The 25,041-nt window shown below is 40.6% G+C and overlaps 1 protein-coding gene across 1 annotated transcript; it reads right to left on the minus strand.

Annotated features, from left to right (window-relative positions):
* Nucleotides 1-4,013: 4,013 nt before the first annotated feature.
* Nucleotides 4,014-20,417, minus strand: LOC135100810 (juvenile hormone esterase-like). The gene is made up of 12 exons (XM_064004157.1): nucleotides 20,262-20,417; nucleotides 15,168-15,354; nucleotides 13,718-13,882; nucleotides 11,609-11,762; nucleotides 11,341-11,526; nucleotides 10,767-10,960; nucleotides 10,416-10,566; nucleotides 9,793-9,965; nucleotides 9,299-9,452; nucleotides 7,402-7,546; nucleotides 7,086-7,200; nucleotides 4,014-4,523 (listed from the first exon to the last, which is right to left on the minus strand). Exons 2-12 carry the CDS (start codon nucleotides 15,351-15,353, stop codon nucleotides 4,392-4,394), a joined length of 1,755 nt encoding a protein of 584 aa, XP_063860227.1. The 5' UTR covers nucleotide 15,354; nucleotides 20,262-20,417; the 3' UTR covers nucleotides 4,014-4,391.
* Between the last annotated feature and the right edge of the window lie 4,624 nt (nucleotides 20,418-25,041).

Raw genomic sequence — 25,041 nt, forward strand, 5'->3', positions numbered from 1 at the left:
GTTCCCACTGGAAAAAAGAGAATTTTGGGCCTTTCTTCTGGTGAAAAGTAAAATTAGTGAAGCAGACAAAGGTAATTATGTGCAATGTACAGTGATTAGATTTGTAATTATTTTGTTAGGTAACATGATGACCATATGTAGATACCAGTTTGTATGTAGGTGGATAAGGTGTGGATGGATAAGGGTGGAGCTTGCACGATCACGCCACCCCGCATCACACACCACTACACTTTCCGTGGACAATTTTGCCAATGACGAACAAATCAATATTTCTCACATCATACTCGTACGTCCTATCTATTTTATGATAGCTTCTCTCTCTCTCTCTCTCTCTCTCTCTCTCTCTCTCTCTCTCTCTCTCTCTCTCTCTCTCTCTCTCTCTCTCTCTCTCTCATGTGTTTTGACAACTCCATCACCTTAATGTCACCACTACCATAATTCTACAGCCATAACACCACCACAAGTACGTACACCCATTGCAAAATACTACCACAGCTCCCTACCATTTCAAACACACACCACATCAAGACATCGTAGCCATCGCACCAGCTAGCTCCACACAAATGAATAAGTAATAAATGTTGGCAGATCCAGTGCTGATGTCATGTGGTAGTAGTAGTAGTAGTAGTAGTAGTAGTAGTAGTAGTAGTAGTAGTAGTAGTAGTAGTAGTAGTAGTAGTAGTAGTAGTAGTAGTAGCAGCAGCAGCAGCAGCAGCAGTTGCAGTTACTAGTATGGTAGCAGTGAACACGGTTTATTATAGTGATTTTGAGGCTGCGTGTACTTCTGATGGGAATGACATGTTTACGTATATATGACTCATTTCCATATTAATTATTGTAGAGCATTAAACAAGATAGGCAACCTACAAATACAAAAAAAGATATCCACAATCTGTGTTGTGGAGCTCCTTCCCCCCTCCTACTTCCCCCACTTTACATCAGGGTCTTGGCTGTGCTTTCAGCGAGACATAAATGTTTGCTGCGTTTTAAATTAACGCTTGTTTTTTTCATAAGCTTACCATTACTTCTGATCGATGCTTTATGTCTAAATATTTGTGGGGCCATTTCGTGATGGACATAATTTTGTGAATATGCGAGTGGCGCAATTTTGATAAATTTGTTATGAAGTTAAGACGAGATGGGCGTGGGATAGCAGAAGGATGGGAAATGGTAGGAAATGGAAACTGGATTGGCGGTGAGGAATTAAGAAGGTGGTGAGTGTACAAATATTGAAGTGAAGATGATATATATATATATATATATATATATATATATATATATATATATATATATATATATATATATATATATATATATATATATATATATATATATATATATATTACAGGCAATGGATTTTCATTTGAGAGCGAAAGTTAACGACACCCTTCCTCCGCGAAGACGATCGCTTCTGTTTGACGGTGCACATGGAGACACGACGGAACGAGGCAAAAGTTGATAGAAATCGGTGATGACGAAAACAGTGTTGACAAAAAAATGTACAAGGGTGACGGCGCCTTCTTAAGTAATAAAGAATAATGAAAAAAAAAACCGTCCGATGTATGCTGTAAAAATACCGGCAAGTGGTGATAGAGTGTGAAGGTCGATGTACGTATCTTATGAATGTGATGAGGTCCGACGCCTCGCAGATTGTTTATCTAAACGCTTATTTCGTCACTCCAGTGACAGATGATGCCACACACTGCCAGTAGGCTAGCGCTGTCAGGACTACCAACACTTCTCTCGTCTCACGCCAAATTTGCATTCCCTTCCTTCCGTCATATAAAAATTCACATAACCACCGACACTTTCCTTATCTAACAAAACACCACTAACACAGGCAGGCCTTCTCTTTCCCTTTATTATTTTCTAATTATCCTTCAGCATCATATCTTATCATTATATGCACCACATCTTCACTTTAATATTCGTACACTCACCAGCATCTTGATTCCTCACCGCCTCTCCAGTTAGCACTTCCCTCAACATCCCTCTGCTATCCCACGCCCATCTCGTCTTAACTTCATAACAAATTTATCAAAATTGCGCCACTCACATATTCACACAAATATCTCTGTCATGAAATGGCCGCATAAATATTTAGATATCAAACATCGATCAAGAGCTTATCAAAAAAACAAGAGCTTATCAAAAAAACAAACGCTAATTTAAAACACAGCAAACATTTATGTCGCGCTGTAAGCACAGCCAAGACCTTGATGTAAAGTGGGGGAAGTAGGAGGGAGAAGAAGGGGAAGAAGGAAGGGGAAGGAGGGGGAGGAGGAGAAGGAGGAGGAGCTCCACGACACAGAATGAGGATATTTTTTTTTTTCGTATCTGTAGGTTACCTATCTTGTTTAATGCTCTACAATAATTCATATAGAAATACAATAATTCATATAGAAATGAGTCATATATACGTAAACACATCATTTCAATCAGAAGCACACGCCGCCTCAAAATCACTATAATAAACCATGTTCTCTTACTATTACCGCAATAGTAACTGCTGCTGCTGCTGCTGTTATTGTTGTCCTAAATGAGGTAATCGCCTTAGAAAGCCTTAGAAAGTTTTGCAAGCCTAGATTAAGAATATAAAGACCTTATTAAAGGTGCGTCCACACGGTCGAACAGTGTTCGTCAGACAAAACTGTTACCAGATACAATGGAAAGCGGAAAGGCTCGCTGATGACGTCAGAAGCGAGCACCAAGAGCTGTACCGAACACCGTCCATGTTCGTAGTATCGGAACCTTTAGGTATGGATCCTTAAGTACATCATAGATGGTTTGGCACGTCTCAGGAATAATTGTAGACAGACTGTTTATTCTTCTTGTGTATTGAAGAGAACTGTAGGAGCACCTGGTGGAAAGGTAGATCAATGTTGCCTCTAGACGTGCTTCTGGTGGTGTGCTTTCCCTCATACAGGTGTTCTGCTTCTTTATGAAAGGTTTTACTTTCTCCAGTAAGTCGTAGAAGCTGTTTGGGTCCATCCTCATATAGTTTGTGAAATCTGATTCATAACCAGTATGCAGTTCATGTAAAATAGTTGCATGACTTCCCCTTTCTCTTCGTGTTTTTAACCATTCCTTGCACCATTCCCTTCTTATCACCTTGTCCTCACACAGTGCAGCAATTATTATGCTGCACAGAGCAATTTTCTTGGTTTTGCTTTCTTATCTTCTTTTGCACCATAGTGAAAATGTACCTGCACCAGAGACTGGCAACGCCCACTGTCGCCGAAATCCACACTAACAGTGACGTAAGTACATGTGCGTTGCTAACGGACATCAGCTTCGAACATTGTCTGAACAGAGTAGAAACAGTGGTTTGCAACTTTATCTGGTACCGCTGTTTGTTGCCATATCAACTTTCCTCGTTTAAACGCTTATGACGTCATCCTGCTTCGACTTGTGATATGGTAGTAGGTATCCAACCGTCTGGACGCACCTTAAGGCTTACTGGCCCCTGTGAAAGCTCCAGTATTTAAAAATGTTTCCTGCTTAACACACTGTATTATTCATTCTATAACTCTTAAATTATGCAACATAACGAAATCAGATATATATCACGTGAAAGCCAAGAAAATGTAGTCTATAACGAGGTATAACAAATAATTGCATATACTCTGTCTAGGAGACACTAGACTGGTAAAATAAAGCGATGAACGACCGACGCATGCAATGAGCTTACCTTAAGTGCGATTTACTCATCTTGTTTACTTTTGGCAGTTGATCCCTTGTCGCACTCAGCGCATATATATATATCTCCAGATATTGTTGGCGGAGAGAGAGAGAGAGAGAGAGAGAGAGAGAGAGAGAGAGAGAGAGAGAGAGAGAGAGAGAGAGAGAGAGAGAGAGAGAGAGAGAGAGAGAGAGAAAAAAAAATTCGGTTAATATTCACCGACATCAGTGAGCCACACCAGGTAAGGTTGTGGCTCTGGTTCGCTGTACACGCTCACCAACACTCAGGGCATTATCCTTTCAGGAGCGTCGCCACACTTTCAAATTTAATGTTCATTTACGCATTCATTTTATTATTCAACATTTCTAATATACATATATGACATTGTATTATCACAATTACGTAGATTTCCGTACAATAATAACTGAGTGTACTGCACTCAAAGGTTTACTTAAAATTAGAGTTATTCCTGACATCCACTGGGAGCTCTGGACTTTTGTAACTTGTTCTGTGGGCAAGTGATTGCGGAATGACCAGCTTGGGCGAGAAGCAGGCATGACTGTTCAGCTCTACCTGTCGTTCTGCCGTGTCGCTCCAAGCACTGTGGAGGCATTATCTTGGAGTCTGTGGACCCGGTGGTACAAAACAGCTTTTCTTGAGTACTGAAGAGGAGATGAAGGCGTGTGGTGTGCTGGTCCAGTGTGCTTTGTCAAAGCTCGTTCTGCACGCGTGCTGTCTTGGTCCGTTGTTGTTGTTCTTGTTGTTTTGGTTGTTGCTGTTGCTGCTCTGCGTACAACATCCTCAAATTCGATATCGGCAGGGAGGCGAAGAAGTCCCGTGTCTGACAAATGAACAGATTAAATGTAAATATGAATAAAGAAAAACTACATTTAACACACACACACACACACACACACACACACAGAGAGAGAGAGAGAGAGAGAGAGAGAGAGAGAGAGAGAGAGAGAGAGAGAGAGAGAGAGAGAGAGAGAGAGCTCGATAATTCAATCACAACTTATCTGGCAGTCATCCCTTATTTTATTTATTTATTTATTTTTTATTTATTTATTTTTTTCTATTATCTATTTGTACTGTTTTGGACTGAAAGACCATTCCCCAGCTCGCTGAGGCGCAAACATTATTTCTAGACTGACTCCTGTAGAAGGTCATGCCAGCACCTGGAGTTCACCGATGCATTCTCAGTCACTGATGGAGTTGATGACCAGCATGTGGTTAATCTTTGGCCACTCGAGGATGGCTGAAACAAGGCCAGTTTACAGACTTTGCCTCCTGTGGGACTCGAACTTGGGCCAGTACGATAAATATACTGTGGGCTTACCACTAGCACGCTTCCTCCTTTGCTGAGATTGGTGATCAGGTAAAAAGTTGTTCTCACGGTGAGCGATTGCCGGTGTTATATAAAAAAAGAAAGACCACAGATTGGATCATACGAACTCAAAGATGGAAAGCCAGGAACAAGTAACGCAAGATCACGGTCTCCTCAACATACTTAACAGGTCCCTGATTTTCCCAAATTTTAAAGCCTTCCCAAGTCACTGATTGAATAGTAATGCAACACTCGCAGACTAAAGGAGGTTTCTTTAATTTGAAATGCTAAGAAGAAACAGTGTGCAGTAACAACTGTTGATAAAGAGGAGATAAACAAGACAACAGCGATGAAAGGAGTTATAGTTTGAGCCAGTCTGGTGAGTGCGTGTGCGTGTGTGTGTGTGTGTGTGTGTGTGTGTGTGTGTGTGTGTGTGTGTGTGTGTGTGTGTGTTAAATGCTGTCAAAATGGTGTTCTCAAGAAAACTTTACTGTTTTAACCCACTTCATGCTGTCACGAAAAACTGATGACTGTGAAAATCAAGAAATTAATTGGATTGTGGCAATTATAGTGGAGATAAGCATTATGGAAAGCCTCTTGGTTCTAAGTAGATTGCAACTATGGTGTTTTATTGATAAGTGTCAGGCTGGCGCAAAAAAAAAAAAGGTCGAGGATGTTTAGAACACATAATGACACAAACTGCTAATTGACTTTGCCTTAGGGGGGGGGGAAAAAAAAGTATGTTCTCTTTGTTGACTTAAGCAAAGCGTACGACGGAGTCCCGCGACATAAGCTGATGTCACTTCAAATCCTTGGGCTGTGATAAAGCAATGCTCTTGGCTATTATAGCTATATATAAATGTACACAGAATGTCTTAAAGTCTGCTATATTATCCTCATGAATTAGAGTACGACGGGATGCACCAACCAGATGTTTGCTGTTTGTTATGTACATTGATAAAATGGTAAAAATTATGAAGGAAACACTTCTTGTTGATGTTTTTTTTTAGGCATTTTGTAATGCTTATTATTAATGGAAGATACAGTTGTACTTGTCACTTCCAGACCTGTGTGAATGGAAACCTAATATCTTGCCCGATTTCTGTAATGAGTATAGCATGAATTTAAATCACAAGAAATCTAAGTTCTTCCTTATAAATGGGGATAATAATGATTAATTATTTTTGCAGTAGTAATGCAGAAATATAGTTGGTACATGCTCATTCAGAAGGCACTGGACAATGATATTTGTAAGTCGCTAAAAAACAATTAGAGACTTAATAAGAAATACGCCTGACTCAGCTACAAAATATGTCATGTACAGATGAACACTTAACACCAGTCTTTCAGTGCACAATGTTTACCATAGTAAGGATGACATACCAGACAATCTCCGTATGACATTTACAACACTGCGTCTGATGTCTCGCAGTTCGAAAACAGAATCAGGAATGTGGACCAGAACACTAGCAGAGTTAAGGTTGTGCAATTGTAACCAAGGTAAAGTTCAGGATGAGTCTCGTGTTCTGTTGCTGTGCTCTGACTAATGGTGTGTGTGTGTGTGTGTGTGTGTGTGTGTGTGTGTGTGTGTGTGTGTGTTAGAGAGAGAGAGAGAGAGAGAGAGAGAGAGAGAGAGAGAGAGAGAGAGAGAGAGAGAGAGAGAGAGAGAGAGAGAGAGAGAGAGAGAGAGAGAGAATGTACTTCACACACAACAACAGGAAACTGAGTAATGAAACAGATATAACATACTTTAGGAAACGTTTGTCAGAAAAAAAAATATATATATAATGCTATGTAAGAAAATCAAGCAACAATATTTGTGAGGCAGTGGAACAACACCTCTTAATCACAGCTACCACGGGAAAGGCACGTTCAGGGACCATGTCTTCCCTACGCCAACCCCAACAGTTCCTAATGCAAAAACACTGTGAACCTGTGATCTGTATGGGAGTGGTTTAAAGGTACATAACATGCAAGACTAAAATGATACACAAAGACACACACATACACACACACACACACACACACACACAGACACAGACACAGACACACACACAAAGATGCACATAGTCTTACCTCTTTCCGGCTGTCGGGCTGCATGGAGGGCGAGGTGGTGATGGCAAGATAGTGCAGGTTGTCTGCTGTGCTGGGCTCCCACTTGAAGCCCAGGGAGGCGTCAGGGGTTGGATTGCTGAAAGTTCAATTTTTTACATCTTCGATTCAATGGCTGATAGTGGTTTTTCTTTTTGTCTATTATGAAGGGAACATTATGAATATTACCATTCCCAATATGTCAATATCATGAATCTCGGGCATTTCTAACTTACAGCGTCAAAGGTTAACTAAAACCGTAAATGTACATTTTCCATGACGCGGCTCCTTCACAGCTTACCCTGAGGTGGCGAAGTTTGTCCACATCTTTACCATCATGTCCCTCACGTGAAGGTCATCAGGCTGAGTGAGGCCTTCCTTGAGGAACGCCTCAAACAATGTACCTCCAGCGAACAAGTAAAACAGTTCGTCGCCGTGACCAACCCCTGCATTGGCATGAAGATGACATTAGTGCAAACAGTTTGTGTTTACGACAATCTAGTTCTATCTAGTGTATATATATATATATATATATATATATATATATATATATATATATATATATATATATATATATATATATATATATATATATATATATATATCATGTAACAAGGGTCTCTCTTTACACCTGCGTAAAGTATCATTTTATCCATCATAACAAATCCATTTTTCTATAAATTCTCCTCTTCTTACGTCTTTTATAGACCAGTGATAGTCAACCTATCACTCCAAGGTGCATTATTTATTTATTTATTTTTTTCAAAGGGTTCCTGGAAATAATAGCATGGCATGCCCGATGTGTATAAGAGTGCACAATACGAAAAGACGTATTGTGATTACAAATTTATGATCAATTGGTAGGGGGGCCTGGGCAAGTTGGCAGCAGGAGTAAGTTGGCACATTTGAAATAATTCCACTATTTACCACTTGATAGCGCTGCTACTCACTCCAGCTAATCACCTCGTGGTGCTTCACTCACTAATATGCAACCACGTTAAAAAGTCGCATGGTTTGACTGAAGTGGGGAAAAGTTTAACTTTGATGCTGACATGTAAATTTTCACTCGTTGTTTGTTGTAACATGCATGTAATTATAGACGAGTGATATTCATTTTAGCCATGATTTGTCTTAGGGTTCAAGGACTGTTTACCCTTGGAACAGATCATAACAGGTTTCTTAATCTAAAAAAAGTTTGTTTAGATTAGTGATATGGATGGGGTAAGCTGGTTCAAAGAAAACGGGGCAAATTGGCACAGTACCAATTGGCCTATTTATTATCCATCTATTTTCATACTATATTTGATTTATATTATTGCTGTGATGTATGTATGTTGACACATATATGAATTAGCTCTCTGAACAAATTTTTATCTTGTATTTTCAGAGATGGTTCGAACATGAAAATTAACCTACTTTCCTCAGTAAGAAATTTTTATTTTTTTTTCCCATTCCCTGAACTGAATGTTCATGAAATTTAGCTTTACAGATATTATGTATCTAAAGTTAAAATCACATACATCTACTAATTTGCTATTTATATGTGATATGCCAGTTTACCCCATAGTGTGTGGCAGCTTACTCCTCATATGGGGCATGTTGACACACTTAGGTTATTCTTTTTTAAATAGTGCAGAGTTTTAGTCTGGAAAGAAAACCATGTTCTTATTTAATGAAAAACAAGATGAATGTTTGTATTTTTCAATGAAAGCATAAGCTAACAAAAATTCTTTGCAGTTTTTCTTTCATCACTGAGAATCTAAAAAGGGCCAACTAGCCCCGGTCTTCTCTATATTACACTCAAATGAAACGCACACCTCACGGGTTTGAGACATGCCATTTTGTTTTATTAAACATTTAGTTCCAATATAGCAGTTATCTAGGACTAAGTAACTATTTTTTATGTTTAAAAGAGAGACCTGATGCCTTTATTTCTGTTTTTATTCACAAAAAAAAAAAAATAAAAAAAAAAAAAAAAAATATATATATATATATATATATATATATATATATATATATATATATATATATATATATATATATATATATATATATATATATATATATATATATATATATAATCGTCCTATACGAGAGGGTAAATAAATTTCTCATAAGCTCCAGTAAAGATGCATGGACTTAGGAAAGGTTAGGAAGCACTGTTATACACGATGTGCGCTTCCCTGGTAGATACTCACAATGATTTCCCTTCTCAGTGCCGTAAGCGTCGGACAGGCTGACCTCCCCTGTGTGCTGGAACTCGTAGCGGAAGGTGCGCCGCCCAGGGAAGTGCGCTGCGTGGCGTGCTGTGATTTCGTCGTGGTAAAAGTTGAATGTCATATCGCTGTACAACTGTGGAAAATGAAAAGGAGGATTTACGTGAAGTCGACGGTGTCTTGCCATCACACGTAAAATTATATTGATCGTGTAAAAAAGAAAAAAAAAGTACCTTTCTTTCACAATTTGCTTAAATTTCAGCTTAAACGGCTGTTTGCTAGAAAAGAAATGACTGAAGACGTGGAAACGCTTACAATTTCCTTAAAACACACTAATAATACACTAACCATCAAGGGAGCTCATGACAAAGCTACTGTCCTTCCTTGAAGGCGTCAATGAAAGTGACCAACAACGTGACCAGGAAGAAGTGAGACCCACTCAACTCTGGCGTTGCTGCCATTCGGGAGAGGCATACCTGTGTGAACTGCGAGCTGTGGGCGTCGAAGTTGATATCACTCATGTAGTAGTCATAGAGTGTCTTGGCCATACTGGCAGAATCTTTTTCGTTCTCGATGCCTATGGTGAGTGGCCCGGTGACGGTAAAGTTTTTCTCCACTTGAGTGACGAGGTCTTCTCTGACAAACATTGCTGCGGAATCCAACAGTGAGTGTTATCAATATACAAAATATACAATTTAAGGTTTTCCTTTCAAGTATAGCATCATTTGTGAAATATGCGGAATTTTCTATCTTGTATCTATCTTGTATCTCCTCTCTCTCTCTCTCTCTCTCTTGATAGTTATAATTGTGTGTGTGTGTGTGTGTGTGTGTGTGTGTGTGTGTGTGTGTGTGTGTGTGTGTGTGTGTGAGAGAGAGAGAGAGAGAGAGAGAGAGAGAGAGAGAGAGAGAGAGAGAGAGAGAGAGAGAGAGAGAGAGAGAGAGAGAGAGAGAGAGAGAGAGAGAGAGAGAGAGAGAGAGAGAGAGAGAGAGAGAGATACAAGATAGATATATCATTTGTTTACCGTAATTTAAGGATTTTTTTTTTTTCTTCGTGTCTTGTATTCATGAATATTTTGACAAGAATCGAGGCGCAACTCACCCCGGGTCGCCATCGCTCCTTCATCCTTGGTCACTCCCGCTACAAGATCGACTTCACTGTACAGCTTTTTGGCGATCAGGTTAGCGGGAAAGTCTGGCAGGTAATCGCCGTCCACCCTCGGAGAGAAGATGATCGGTATAACGAACCATTGCTGAAGAGACAATGGGAGGAGTAGGACCATTCTGCAAAGGCTACACATATATGATGACGATGGATATTTTCTTTTACACTGCATGCCATGTTACTTTGAGAGTAATAGCAACTAAAGATAGGAAGAAACATTTATTACGATTTACTGGTTTTCAGATTCTGCCACATGACTATTGCATATTTGTAGGAGGACACACTCACAAAAGTGTCCTGTATTGCCGCTGTCAGTTCTTTGGCGTCAATCTTCTGTAAGCAAGCGAGCAGGGCGGTGCTGTTCTGCACATCCTCACATCCCATGTTGCGGCCGAGTCTCTCCGCTTCTTCCCGGTGCCTGTTGTTCAGGGCCCAAGACTGAAGCGCATTGCCGGATTGCATTATAACCTGGGAGAAGAGTCCTACGGGAAGGCGATATATAAGAGGACTTATACTATAGTCATCATTTAACTAAACAAGGACCTAACTGCCATACTAGTGTTGATTCACTACAGATGAATGTTTGTTGATAATGTAATTCAGGTTGCTTTATAACGTAATATATTCTATTACTGCCCATATACAGGAAACGTACTAATGCTTCCTCTTTCACTTGCATGCCTTTCATGACGCCACCCTCCTCATTCATCCGGGCTTGTGATCGGCCCCGAGTTGCCCTGACTTGTGCCATCATGGCTGGGAAATTAGTGTTACTGTTCACGTAATTTCTTATGTAATGTTAGAAACTTAATTATATATAATTATCTCTTTCAGGCGATATTAGTACAGATTTCCACCTCACCTCTAGACTTTGGCGATAACATGTGGTAGTGGACGGATGCCCCGCCGGCACTCTCTCCGAAAATGGTGACTCGCTTCTTGTCGCCGCCAAAGAGGTGGATGTTGCGCTGCACCCACTGAAGCGCCATCGTCTGATCCTTCAGACCAAGGTTCCCAGGCATTACAGAGTCTTCGGTCGACAAAAAACCTGCCAAGAAGGACGCGGTCAGCGGCATTTTGCAAGATGCAAGACACGAGTTAGACGTGTCGGCAGGATGTTGGTTACTTACCTAGGACACCCAGTCGGTACTGTACCACTACCAACACTACGTCCTGGTCAAGTAGAGCGTGTGGAAGGTATTCATCAGCTGCGCCAGAATAAAATGCGCCTCCATGCAGCCATACCATCACCGGAAGCTTCGCCTTCTCAGGGGTGGAGCTGACCTAAAGTTATTGAGGGAGCGTCAGTGATCTGAGGTTAGGGTGTGGTTTCCTACCCACGCACACACTATATACATCATATTAATATAATATGAACGTTTTGTAAATATTCAGCCAAACTGTGAACCAGATCCTAAACATGCGTAATTTGGTACTGAAGAAAATATCACTACTCGATTTTTTTCATGTTCACGATCATACGATTTCTGCAGGCGTGTGGATGTGAAGAACCATACCAGTTGGATAAAAATCATCAGTGAGCAGCTATTCAAGAACTTCCCCCATTGCCACCTAACAACTGTCAGAAAATACATAACATGATATTGATTAGTACGCGTGATGATTGGGAAAAATCAGCTCTGGGCTTATCACACTACTCAAGAACAAGGTTAAATTGAACTGATATGCAGTGACCGCGATGGCATCGGTGGCATCACCAGTAAGCTTCAAACACTGAATCACTCTACTGTAGGTAGCAAGGAAGTGGGTTAATCTTCAGAACTTCATTCTGAACCAAACTATAATCTGACATATCGAAATACAGATAACAATCACAATGGATCACACAAACATTTGAGTGTTACCATGGCTCTCTTTTTTTCCTCCGTTGTGTGTGTGTGTGTGTGTGTGTGTGTGTGTGTGTGTGTGTGTGTGTGTGTGTGCGCGCGTGAATATGTGGATGTTGAGTTTAAGAGGAATTCTACCTCATCACTGGTAAAATTATCAATAAAATCTGAATCATCTATATGGTCTTAGAGAGGAATCTTGTAAGAGCCTAAAACGCTTCACAATACAGGACCTGGCACAAAATCATCACACAGGAACTCTTAGTAGCAGTTTAAAACTCTGACTGCTAATGCTCTGAATAATCGTCAAACGTGATTTAAATGAGCAAAAAGCTACAGGCCTGTAAATTATATTAAAACTATAGAACTATTCCTTCACTCCTTCTTGTTATCAGTGATGTATTTCGAAACAGTACTCTAAACTTGCACCGAACATACAGGACCGTTATGTTTAGCTAAAGGACATACCGGACAAAGGATTAAGAATGCAGCAACAAACAGTTGGTGAGGCTCCGGTTTACACAAGTGTATGCAGAAACTACCAAAGAAACATGAGGCATATGGAATCTAAATTACTATGAAAGTTCATTCATCTCTTGTAATCAATGAACGGCAAGAGTGAATGGACAGTCTTCATTAGGTCACATTATTCCCCCGCAGGAAAATAAAGGGCCTATCTCTCAAACGCTTCGACGTCTTATCTGCAAAACTACAAGCATGTTCTAGGAAAAGTAACTAGAGTTTTTACAGGTTTTGAAGATTTAATGATCATTTAATAAAGATTCACCACTACTGAAAAAAAAAAAAAATCATGACAATTCGACTAATCATTTCTGTTGACTTACAAAATAGCCTCTGTGAGAACCTACAGCATTTAAGAACACGAACCCAAGTCAAGTGGCGACAGAGAGCTCACTGATTAGATAAACGTATCTAATCTTCGTGCAACCTCCACTTAACTACATAATTGACTTTAAATATCAATGATCATTAACTTATTCACTTTCTCATGAAAACCACCAAATGACCTGCTATTTGACAACCCTAAGGGGAGACTAAATTAATTTTTATGGCACACCCCTCAGTGAGGTCTTATAATATAATGGGAATTACTTCTACTCCAGTATTTTGTTCTTACTTAGGAATGCTTCTGATAGATCAAGTTGAGTGAAAAGAAAAGAAAGAAAAAAACTAAAAAAAAAAAAAACTAAATAAGTAGTCGCAAGTTACCACATGCAATAAAAAAAAAAACAATAATACTGAAATCATTATCACATCATTAAAACTACCAATAGCACTGGGTCACAACACAACACAACACAACACAACACACACACACAGAATCTTTAAAATCCTCAACAAGCCGACACGTGACCGACACCCGGTACTCACCACGGGGGTAAACACGTTCAGAAAGAGGCAGTTTTCGGACCCCTTTACTTCTTCGGGCTTCAGGCGTTTATATATTATGGTGTCAAAGAAGGGGACCTGCAAGCACTTCGGGGGCATGCGGGTAGCGTCGGCCAGCCGCTGCCAAGTAATGGGCTTCACAGGATCCTGCAAGGGAGGATTGGTGAGGATGGTGGGTGAAGATGGCGGGTGAGGATACAGTATCAGATGGACGCCGCGCACCACACAGGGGAGGTGTGAATGGCAAGGATTCCTCCTGGCGGTGAGGGCAGCGGTTTTCCATGGCTCTTACGGTCTTCCCTTGGTGGTTTTAATGCTGGTATTAATTTTACTTTAATTATACGAACATGGTATTAATTCCACGGGAGAATGCCGCAACGTTAACATGGTGGCACTGAGCAAGGTGATAATACATATTCAAAATTAAGATGATGATGACAATTGAACAATAATAATTGTCATGATTGCTGTGATCATTATTATGAACATGACATACTAAAGTCATGTAAGAAATCTTGTTCCTATTATTAAGATAGTAACATTATAAATATTATGATAATACATTACTATGATAATAATTATCATTATTATTACCTTTATCATTATCACAAGTAGGAAGACAGAATGTACGGCCAGGCAGATGATCTTGGTTTCACATTAAGGCCTTTATTCAACGTGCACTGCATAAAAAAAATATGCCACTCTACTGAACCAACCCGACATCTGGCGGCGGTCTGTGCACCACTCCCTGACCCAAGCACTGCTGGTGTGGGGGTTATAACGACCAATGTTCATTTTATTTTCTCCCAAATCTCATCGTTGTCACGTTGAACAACAAGATTACAGCAACAAAACTAAAGGATCTGGTCATGGTATGACAAGGAAAATTGGCCTTAAAAATAGGTATTCGAACATGTGGTCCATTCTTTTTCTCTCTCTCAGTGGAAGTATCCACGAAACACGCAAGTAGACGGGCCCGCAGAGCTGTCCCAAGTGGAAGTGGTGACCACGCTGTTTGTTATAAGAGGAAGTCCAATATCTATAGGTGTGTGTGTGTGTGTGTGTGTGTGTGTGTGTGTGTGTGTGTGTGTGTGTGTGTGTGTGTCACTTTCTTGAAAAAAAGTGTGCTTTGAATAAAAAAAAATAGTAAATAAGAAATGATTCTAAGAAGAACGAAAGTATTATCATGGAGGTAGTAAAGAGAAGCAAACACAGAGTAATACAAGTTCATGATATGTTTAACCACGAAGGTAAAAACACAAGCCCGGCTAAAGTCATTCATTGCAGTAAATCTTCCAACAAACAGGGCGGCCGCCACACCGGTAGGCATTTCCTGGCAGACGAAAACACCTTCGTGGGGCGGACCTGAGGGGCAATGCTCGAAATAAACCAGAACTGAAAAGGTTTTAAAACTGTCTAATGTACTGCTTACCTTGAACCTGTAGCCACCGATGGGAGCCCTGGCGTACGGAATGCTATAGAAGGAGTTAAATGTTCTACCATTGACGGTCACATCCGCTGCACCTTGGATTCTGCCTCCTTCCGTCACCACCTGCAGGCCACAGCGCGCCACCCCCATCACAGCCGCCGCCACCAATACCGCGGCCAGTAGCTTCATCCTGCGGCAAAAGCAGTGGTCATATAACAGCAAAGAACACGAGATATTGTGACGAATAGCCAGTCATGCTTATTAGCTATTGTGGTCCGTCCCAAGGTCACACACGCGCCCACCACATTCCGTCATGCTCCAAGACACGTGGCGGTAGGCAGCACGAGTCGGACTTGGAAGAGATTACTAACTCACTCTCACACTCATGAAGGAAAACAAAATTTCGTCACAAGAAAACACTATGATCAGCAAACCTTTCCGTCTGCTTGCCTGTGTTGCCACGACACTTCTAAAACACTAGTTCAGTTACTGTCTGAAGTATTTGCACTTTTACACACACACACACACACACACACACACACGCACAGCATTCGGGTTGGTAGGCTAATAATAATTATAAGAGGAGAAGCAGCAGCAACAACAACAACAACAACAACAACATCAACAACAACAACAACAGCAGCAGCAGCAGCAGTAATAGCGACAGCAATATGGTGGGCGGGGACGGCGGTAGGAGCAAAAATAATGTCAGCAAAGTTCTTGTAGGCTGATATTTTCACATCCCTGTCGACACCCTGTTTCTGTTCGGGACGCTAAATCAGTAGAAGGAAGAGTTATCAGACTGCCGATACTTGAGTGATTTGCAAGCTTCATCGTAGCTTCTCGAGAGCCACCACAAGCTTACAGGGAAGTGAATGAATGGATCATGTTAAGATAAAGGTTTCGATCTCACATAAATCCCCTCCATTCCACCGATATTGTACGAAACGATCAGCAAAGGATCATCAATCGTTTCCGTAACGTTTTGTTTCGTCTAGGGTACAACACTGTCAAGATTTACAGCGGTCAAAGGTTTCAACATCATTTTGTACTGATATAAGATTACAGCTGATAACGAGCCTAGTGAGAATCAATGGGAGTAAAAATAAGCAGCTATCGGTTACAGCACCGACAAGAGTAGTCGGCCCGGCCTTGCCACGTGCTGCCAACCTGCTGCAACCGTGCATGACAAGACGGGAGAAAATCAGCATATTAACAACCTTGCATTGAGTACATGCTAAACGGTGACATGCAAAACCTCGCGAAACCACATCACAAAAATGACACGTGTTGCTGCTGTTTTAAATATCTAGTTTTCCAACCACTTTTGAACCTCATATATAATAGCTTTTTATTCTCCGGTGTGCCTGGCAGTAAAATCACCTTTGCACCGTCCCTCCCAGTTATATCTAACCTGAACATGTCAGCAGCTCTGTCGCTACTGATATTCGTTGGATAACTGTCGCTTCCTTCCCAAAGATTAATGAAGAAGAAACACTAAGACCACATTAGTTCCATGTGTGTGTGTGTGTGTGTGTGTATATATATATATATATATATATATATATATATATATATATATATATATATATATATATATATATATATATATATATATATATATATATATATATATATATATATATATATATATATACGCACACACAGGCTACGTACCATGTAGATATGTATCAGCAAACGCACGTGCACGAATGCTGCGTGCGTGGTTGCCGAGTCGGAAGAAACCCGTGTTTGACTGAGGTGAAAATGTCTGCTAGATTTTCATCGCTGAAAGAAGAACCGGTGTGTCCGTGTAGTATCAGTGTATGCAAACAGACATGTGGGTAAGGCGAGCACTGGATCATGACTCAGAAATTGTGGTTATGTAGTGAAATTACCTCCTCACACACTAACACCTCTGGGTGTGTTTTGGAACAGATACACGAAATTCCACATTCTGGACGGTGGATCGAAGAATAAAATCTACACCACTGTTACAGACAGAACAAAAATAATACAAAATGCAACAGTATTGAATAAACTGAAAACCAGCGACCACAGAAAACTAAGATACGAAATAGCAAAATATCTAAAGAAAGAAAGTAAAGTTAAACAAACATGGCAGTCATTTAAGAGGTAAGTGGAAACAAGACTTGCACCCTGATGGATGAGGTAAGTGGAAACGCTGATGACATAATAACCAAGATAGTCTGATTAGCACGAAATGTACGTAGACAAAGTATCCAATGAAGAAAATGGGAAACATGCAGACACCACGAAAGACCTTATGAAACATTACATAATAGTAAAAACAGCACAAGGGATAATGGAAGTTGCTGAGCTAAAACAAAAAGAAAATTACTACGATTAAATTACCTATAATAGGTGAGTAAGCGAACACAAGAATCCTACAGAAAATGGCTTGATAGTAATTATAAGCAAAAACGAAAAACAAACAAACATCGAAATTAATAAATTAATAAATATTAACGTGTTAAGCAGGTCAACGACATAGGCGATTTTTTTTTTCTCGATATTTCCCTACAGAAAGTGCAATACACTTTCTGACAAATAAATAAATAATATATATATATATATATATATATATATATATATATATATATATATATATATATATATATATATATATATATATATATATATATATTACTTTGTATCTATGGATACAGAACCATGTATTTAGTCATGTCACACCATATTACTACTACTACTACTACTACTACTACAGACAAAAATGATATGATATGCCTCCTTGAAAGAGAAACGTAACTAGTCTGTCATAAAGCAATCAACAGAGGCGGACGAAGCAACGTTGGCGAGTAGTTGGTTGTGAAGTGAGGACATTGACTGGTGCAGGGTGGCCAGATCCTCCACACGTGATAAGAGAAGAAATACTTGGCAAAGCAAATTAGGTGCGCTTGCGTCAATGAACTTGCGGTTTGAGTTCAACGCCAACGTAAACTACAGACTAAGAATAGACAACAACGAGCAGGGTTAATATGACGAGGCCCAGTACCGTTAGTTCCTTAACTAATATTTTGGCACTTCACTCCCTTTGCTGAGACACGCATGCGCATGCCCGCCCCTCCCATCTTCAATCATAAGGCGACAAAATTATCCCTTTTATTGCGTAAGCTACATAAAATATACATATAATTCATTAAAGCACGTTCAAAGCTAACATCACGCCCGGAAAAATTTTGAATGTATCATAACTAATTTAATGATTGAAAAAGGCAACTTTTACGCACGCACGCACGGACGTACTGACGCACAGATAAACGGACGGACGCGCGCGTGCGCGCGCACGCACGCACGCACACGTTGTTCAGTAAAGAAAATATTACTTCTCCCTCTCGTGTAAACCGGTGAGTTTGTAACCCTTAATATCTGGGTTAAATAGTTGGGAGGGAGCATTCCACGAACTAGAACGATACCAATATTAAGTAGGAAATTTTAGTTAATAATCTTTTGCCCTCGTACTGCTTACACGCTCGCAGACACGAATTTACAAGTGGTGTAGTCAAGGAAAAAAGTAAAACATGTCGTGCTCAATTCCGCCGTTTCATATTTTCTCTCTACCTGCCAGGAATGTACATGTATAAGCGGTCAAACAAGAAGGCATGTCAGCAGATCAGAGTAATAAACAGTGAGGGAAAACTAAACACAGCAGAGGTGAATGTGCTATTACTCTCCTGACAATGCTTACACGTGTATTTCTTAGGTTCCATGGACTATACCACTTTTTTTCTTCTTAATATTTTCCTTACATTCATTGTTATAATTTTAGAGTGTACCTAAGGTTTCCTGCCATGAGTGGTAGGCAGAATGCTTTGTGAATGCTTTAATGACTTGCTTTCCACGTGGGTGCGGCATCTTAGTGTATATTACTGAGGAAAACAAGAGCTCATTGCATCATACACCAGCTGGCTCCACCGTGTGCTACAGTAGGGCTAAGTCACTGTATCCTGTCTTCCATCCTCTAAAACATTCCACAAGAATCCCAGAGTACTAAAAATAACTGATAAGAATACCGACTCATGCCTCGATCTCCCACGAAACTCTTACACAATCAAATAGTCCCGAGTGACCACACAAGAAGTCTTATCTGTAGTACTTATCTTGTCAGTCGCCGACGTGCTCGTAGAGGATAAATGATCAAACACTTGTCATAACTCCACCGGCAAAAAGTTCCGAATAAAATTTATCACGTGACCGTGATTTTTTTTTAAACTCATGACAATTTCATATCATTATTAGGTAAATTTGCAGTTTTCAACCAATATTCACCCCTCCTCAACCCCCCTAACTTACTGGATCCCTACATAAGGTAAACTAACCTAATATTTTGTAACCTCCTAACCGGGAGGGCTTAGCTCCCCCCTGGACACCCCCAATAGGGTAAACTAACTTACCCTAAAATTTTGTAACCTAACCAAGATGGCTTCGCTGTTCCCCCCCCCTGGACTTCCCCCCTATAAGGTAAACTAACCCAACATTTTGTAACCTCCTAACGAGGGGGACTTCGCCGCCTCCCCCCCCCCCTCCGGGACCCCTCCATTAGGTAAATTTATTAATTTCCGATAGGGTAAAGTGGGCCTAGAAATGCTCCAAATTGTGAGATGTAGACCCCGCGAAGGGTTATAGTTACGTACGGTGTATTGGTTGAAGCAACAATAAAACCTAATATTATATTTAGTTACAATTATTATCTCTATTGCTGTTGGTCCCCACTGGTAATTCTATCTCGTTTCCTTCCTCTGTTCTATATAAAAGGTTTGAAATATCCTCGATATTTAAGCCTTTAATAACTTTCACTAAGGTAATCAAAGTCTTATTAAAGCACAGTCATGTATTTGGCGGAATTATTAACGTAGAAGATATAGATGTGCTACTGATCAAATTTATCTTCTTTCTTTGCAATGAACACTGTAACCATGAAGCACCACGTACGTGCACCACACATGCACGACGACAGAACACACGACAAACAAAACGATACATGTGGCACAAAGGGAAAACAACGGAGGGCACAACTGTAGCCGGTCAGTGACAGGAGCGTCAGGGATGTCTTACCTCAGTGTGCGGTGGCTCCGAAGTGCCTTCTGTCTTGCCCGCAGGTACGTACCCACACTGCGGGGGCTGGAAAGTGTCGCGCTGCCTGGCGTATGCCGTGCTCAGAGACACTGCTCCACACTGATGGCTACATGGATGACACGTACTCCGTCTTACAATTATCAATTCCCGCCAAGCACTCGCACCTCAGCCTGGATCATGGCATACAGATGTTTATGTTGACGGTTTTTCATGATCAGAATATTCGTAAGTTACGTAGGTGTGTCACTAAGCACTGTTGCTGCGTAGTGTTTAACTTGTGGTTCTCATCTAATCATTAAGTTACCCATGTCTATGGAAGCCAGAACGTGCTACTGTATTCGTTTCTAAGTGTCTACTCTTTTACTGCTACGCTCGTGTCTTGTTGATATTCAAAGCATTGTATAAATTATATTTGCATGAACATACACGCAGAGAGAGAGAGAGAGAGAGAGAGAGAGAGAGAGAGAGAGAGAGAGAGAGAGAGAGAGAGAGAGAGAGAGAGAGAGAGATTAAATATGTATTTCCCAGGCTCCAAAAATACTATTTAAGAAACTTACACGTCTCCACAACGCTGTTGGTGTTTAGAAAAAAAAATTAGCATCGAACAGATCAGTTTCGAGCTTTATTTCGGTTCATTCACGCACTGACAGAACTAACAGCTATCATTTCATTCCTTCCTGACTAAATCATTGGTTACTGTGCACTAAAGCCAAGGTGGGGATGCCACCATCACCGCCGCCATACTAATGAGAGCTTAAAAATATACACATGTACATGCACACACCACAAAGGAACAAAGTCACCGGGAATAACAATTTTACTTGTTGAACTGCTTCAAGTTTTTTTTAAATATTACATTAATTACCCTTCTCCAAGTACCGTTTTCTATGAATCTCAAGTGGTGTAGAGCTGCATTGATGGTACACTGCGTTACAAGTGCTTCTCTTCCTGCACTGACATTGTAAGATCATGAAACTAAATAAATAGATAAATAAATAAACAAAATAATAATAATAATAATAATAATAATAATAATAATAATAATAATAATAATAATAATAAATAAACAACAATAACAATAATAAAGGAATAAATGAATAAGGAGAGTTAAGTTTGCATTGCTGATTCTTGTTCTCTCTAAATAATAACAACAATAAATAAATACTAAGGAAAGTTAAGTCTCCCTTACTGATTGTTACTCTCTCTCTCTCTCTCTCTCTCTCTCTCCAAAACTTCCTCTGATCTTATGCCTTGAACACCCAACAAACAGCTATGGACATAATCAATCTCCAGAAGTAAGGTAAGGTAAGGTAACCTATCCTAACTCATTGATTTCAAAATACCACTCCTTTCGTTATGAGGGAGGCGAGGCGCAGGTAAATCACTTGCCTACTTTCTCCCCATTTGCTGAGAAAGTGGGCAGACTGGACTTTAAGAGAGCAGGGGGAATGACTAAAGTTCCGAAAATGTCCATGTAATGAAGCGATGACGAGGAGCGCGAGTCAGATGAAGCCAGGCACGTGGTGAAGTCTTCGGGGTAGAAAAGGCTATAACATAATGAGAATGGGAACTCTGAGGAGGCTGCGGTACTGTTGAGGTGTGTGTGTGTGTGTGTGTGTGTGTGTGTGTGTGTGTGACATGTACATATTGGCCTCTGTTTTTACACGATTACATGCAGTTACAAAACAACTGCTAACTGGCCCTGCTCCAATGAACCGTGGCTCTTTAATGAGCGATATGCTTATGAATGTTTTTAGAGCTGACATAGCATTTACAGGCTTAATGTTATAGTAATGATCTATAATGAACAAATTGGAGAGTTTTTTTTTTTTTAGAAATTTGAATTATATATCCTATACTACAGTCACAAAGTCCTTACCTTTATATGAGTTCCATTAAATGCCTAAACTTTCCTCGAAATAAGGCAAAAAAAAAAAAAATAAATAAATAAATAATACAAAATATACTGAAAAAAAAAAACAAAAAAACTTCTAATAGGGAAAAACAAACTGCTACATCCATCAATATCAAAATGCATACTGGATGTGCAGCAACAACATGGAAATATTTCCTGCCTTTATTTTTTGTCAATTTCTGTCTTTAATATCCTTAACACACATAGAGTTTAGATTGAGGCACGCGTGCACACAATGCTACAGCACCATCAGGCAGCGGCATGTCGTAACATCCTGGAAGGAGAAGGCAGGGGTGGGAGCGGGGTGCAATAAAGACAGGGGACGTCCTCACACGATCACGAAAGGGGTCCAGAAACTTCCTTCTGAATTCTTATTCTATTCCTGGTGATAACGTTCTCCATATCACAGTGACAGGCCGTTAGCCCGAGGGTGAGGGCGGCCTCTTCTCCCTTCCAGCGAGCCCCAACCACTTGACTGTGATTATTGCTGCCGTTACAGTATGGGTCCCACCTCGTGCCTCGGATGTGGGCCGGACACGTATATGCACCCCAGAGGCAGGAGTAATGGCGCAGGATACGTGGTGGAGGGTAATATCACTCCATAATCCTTGGTAATGAGTCATAAGCCAGTGGGAGCCGGACTGAGGGCCACCTGGACAAGGGAGACGGGAGGACAAGGAGGAAGGGAAGACGTGACAATCAAGTGGACGCTCGCTGCTCAGATGGAGATGTTGAAAAATTATGGGACGAGACAGGGAAGGAGGATAGGGTTGGTAGTATATTTAAATGGCTGTAATCACAATAATCTAGAAAAGTAAAAAAAAAACATCTCGAATAAACCTAATCATGAAACTCTCTCTCTCTCTCTCTCTCTCTCTCTCTCTCTCTCTCTCTCTCTCTCTCTCTCTCTCTCTCTCTCTCTCAGCAATGAAATAACAAAAGGCACACGAGCTAATAATAAATCAGTTCAAGGCAATAAAAAAGTAATAGCGAGCATCGAAGCCCTTGAAATAAATATAAGCTATTGAAACACTGCAGCAAATGTAAAGCTGCATGAAGCCATTCACACTTCATTATTCAGTTCATTAAGAGATGAGGTACAAAAGCATTACTATTAATCTGATGAATGTGAAGCGTGTATGATCAACCGTCACTTCATTACGTCAGAACCTCCACTTCATACAGCCATTTCATAAACTATGTTGTGAAGGAGTCATCCTATTGTACAGCTGCATGATTGAATAATCGGCGTTATGCAGCACAGTAAACAGTCAACCGCTTATGCGATATACAATCCAGGTCAAATTAATGAACACTTTCCATATCAACCAACTCACGCCAAGGCTGACTGAAAGGACTCTCTCTCTCTCTCTCTCTCTCTCTCTCTCTCACTCTCTATGTGTGTGTGTAATAATAATAATAATAATAATAATAATAAACGGTTTATTATTTAGGCAGTTGACAAACTGAAAATGTACATAGGGGATGGGGAAAAACTTAACATTAATCCTAACGGTAAGACTAATCTAGGAGGGAAATACTATTGATTGATGGCTCGCACCATGGTGGGAATCGCACTGAGTCTGTACCGGTCCGTGCGCGGCGCCTTCAGGGGCGTTATTTTGTTGTGGTGTCTGGTGGCACGGACAGGGCGAGGCGCGTCGGGCGGCAGCATGTCTCTGAGACGCGGATGATGCAGTAGTCCCTTCCCAAACTTCTCCAGAGCCTCTCGGTGCCTGGTGGATATTCTGGACAGACTCAGGGTGGTCAGGGCTTCTTCATAGGTGGTGTATGCAGGGCCAAGGATGACCCTGCACGCCCTTTTCTGCACACTCTCTAGTTGTAGCTGCTGAGTGTGTGTGAGGGAGGAGGACCACGCTGGGGAGGCGTACATGAGTTTGGGGAGGATGAAGGTAAGGTACACCCCCCTTAACTCATCTGTCGGCGTCCCCAGCGACCTGAGTCTGCGCAGCATGTACAGCCTGTAGGTAGCTGATCTCACGGTGCTGGCGACATGCTGCTTCCAGGTCAGCTAGTCGTCCACACGTGTGTGTGTGTGTGTGTGTGTGTGTGTAAGGCTCACGTTCAAGTGCATCAAGGAGTCACAAATCCATGCACAACTAGTTTTTCTAGCACAACATGCGCCGAAGTACAAATAATTACAGCACAAATCTGATTACATAACATCTTTTGAAGTATCGCTTATTTTGCGGTAATAGTATCCAGGTTTGTTATACTTTGTGAATACCACGCATCTTATTCGCTGTAACAAGGCACCGTAACGAAACACTGACATGCAGCTTTAGCATTCAAACTCAGTGACTACTCTCTCTGTATCAGGAAATGGTAATATACTAATACTGTACATTGGAGATGCACATTGAAACACATGATACACGTCTCTACACCAAAGAATATTAGTGTGCGGAACTCATTCGACAGGGTGCAATAAACAGACAAGTTTATCAAACCCTGTTATTGACAAATAGTAACGCTAAGTCACCGTCATTAATCTTTCCTTTCAAACATACATACTCGTACACTCATGTTTTCATTTTCCTGATATAATCGAAAGCCACAAACCCTGATCTGTTAGCCAGGTTCAGGTTACACTTGTTAATCTCTTATCCTCTCCTTATCCCTGCTTCCCATTGATTACTACACGACACTGGTTCACTTACTTGTGATTTTCGTTGTATTGAAATGCACTTGAAATACTTGCTAAACTATCGAGTATATAGATTTCGGCTCAAGTACATTTAATTGATGTGCCATTTTACTCCGAATCCGTAGACAATTAAGAATGCGTACAAGCTTTCGTCTACAGGTTTGCTGGTGTGTGAG

Source organism: Scylla paramamosain, chromosome 5 (genome assembly GCF_035594125.1).
Source record: "Scylla paramamosain isolate STU-SP2022 chromosome 5, ASM3559412v1, whole genome shotgun sequence".
NCBI classification, from domain to species: Eukaryota; Metazoa; Arthropoda; class Malacostraca; order Decapoda; family Portunidae; genus Scylla; species Scylla paramamosain.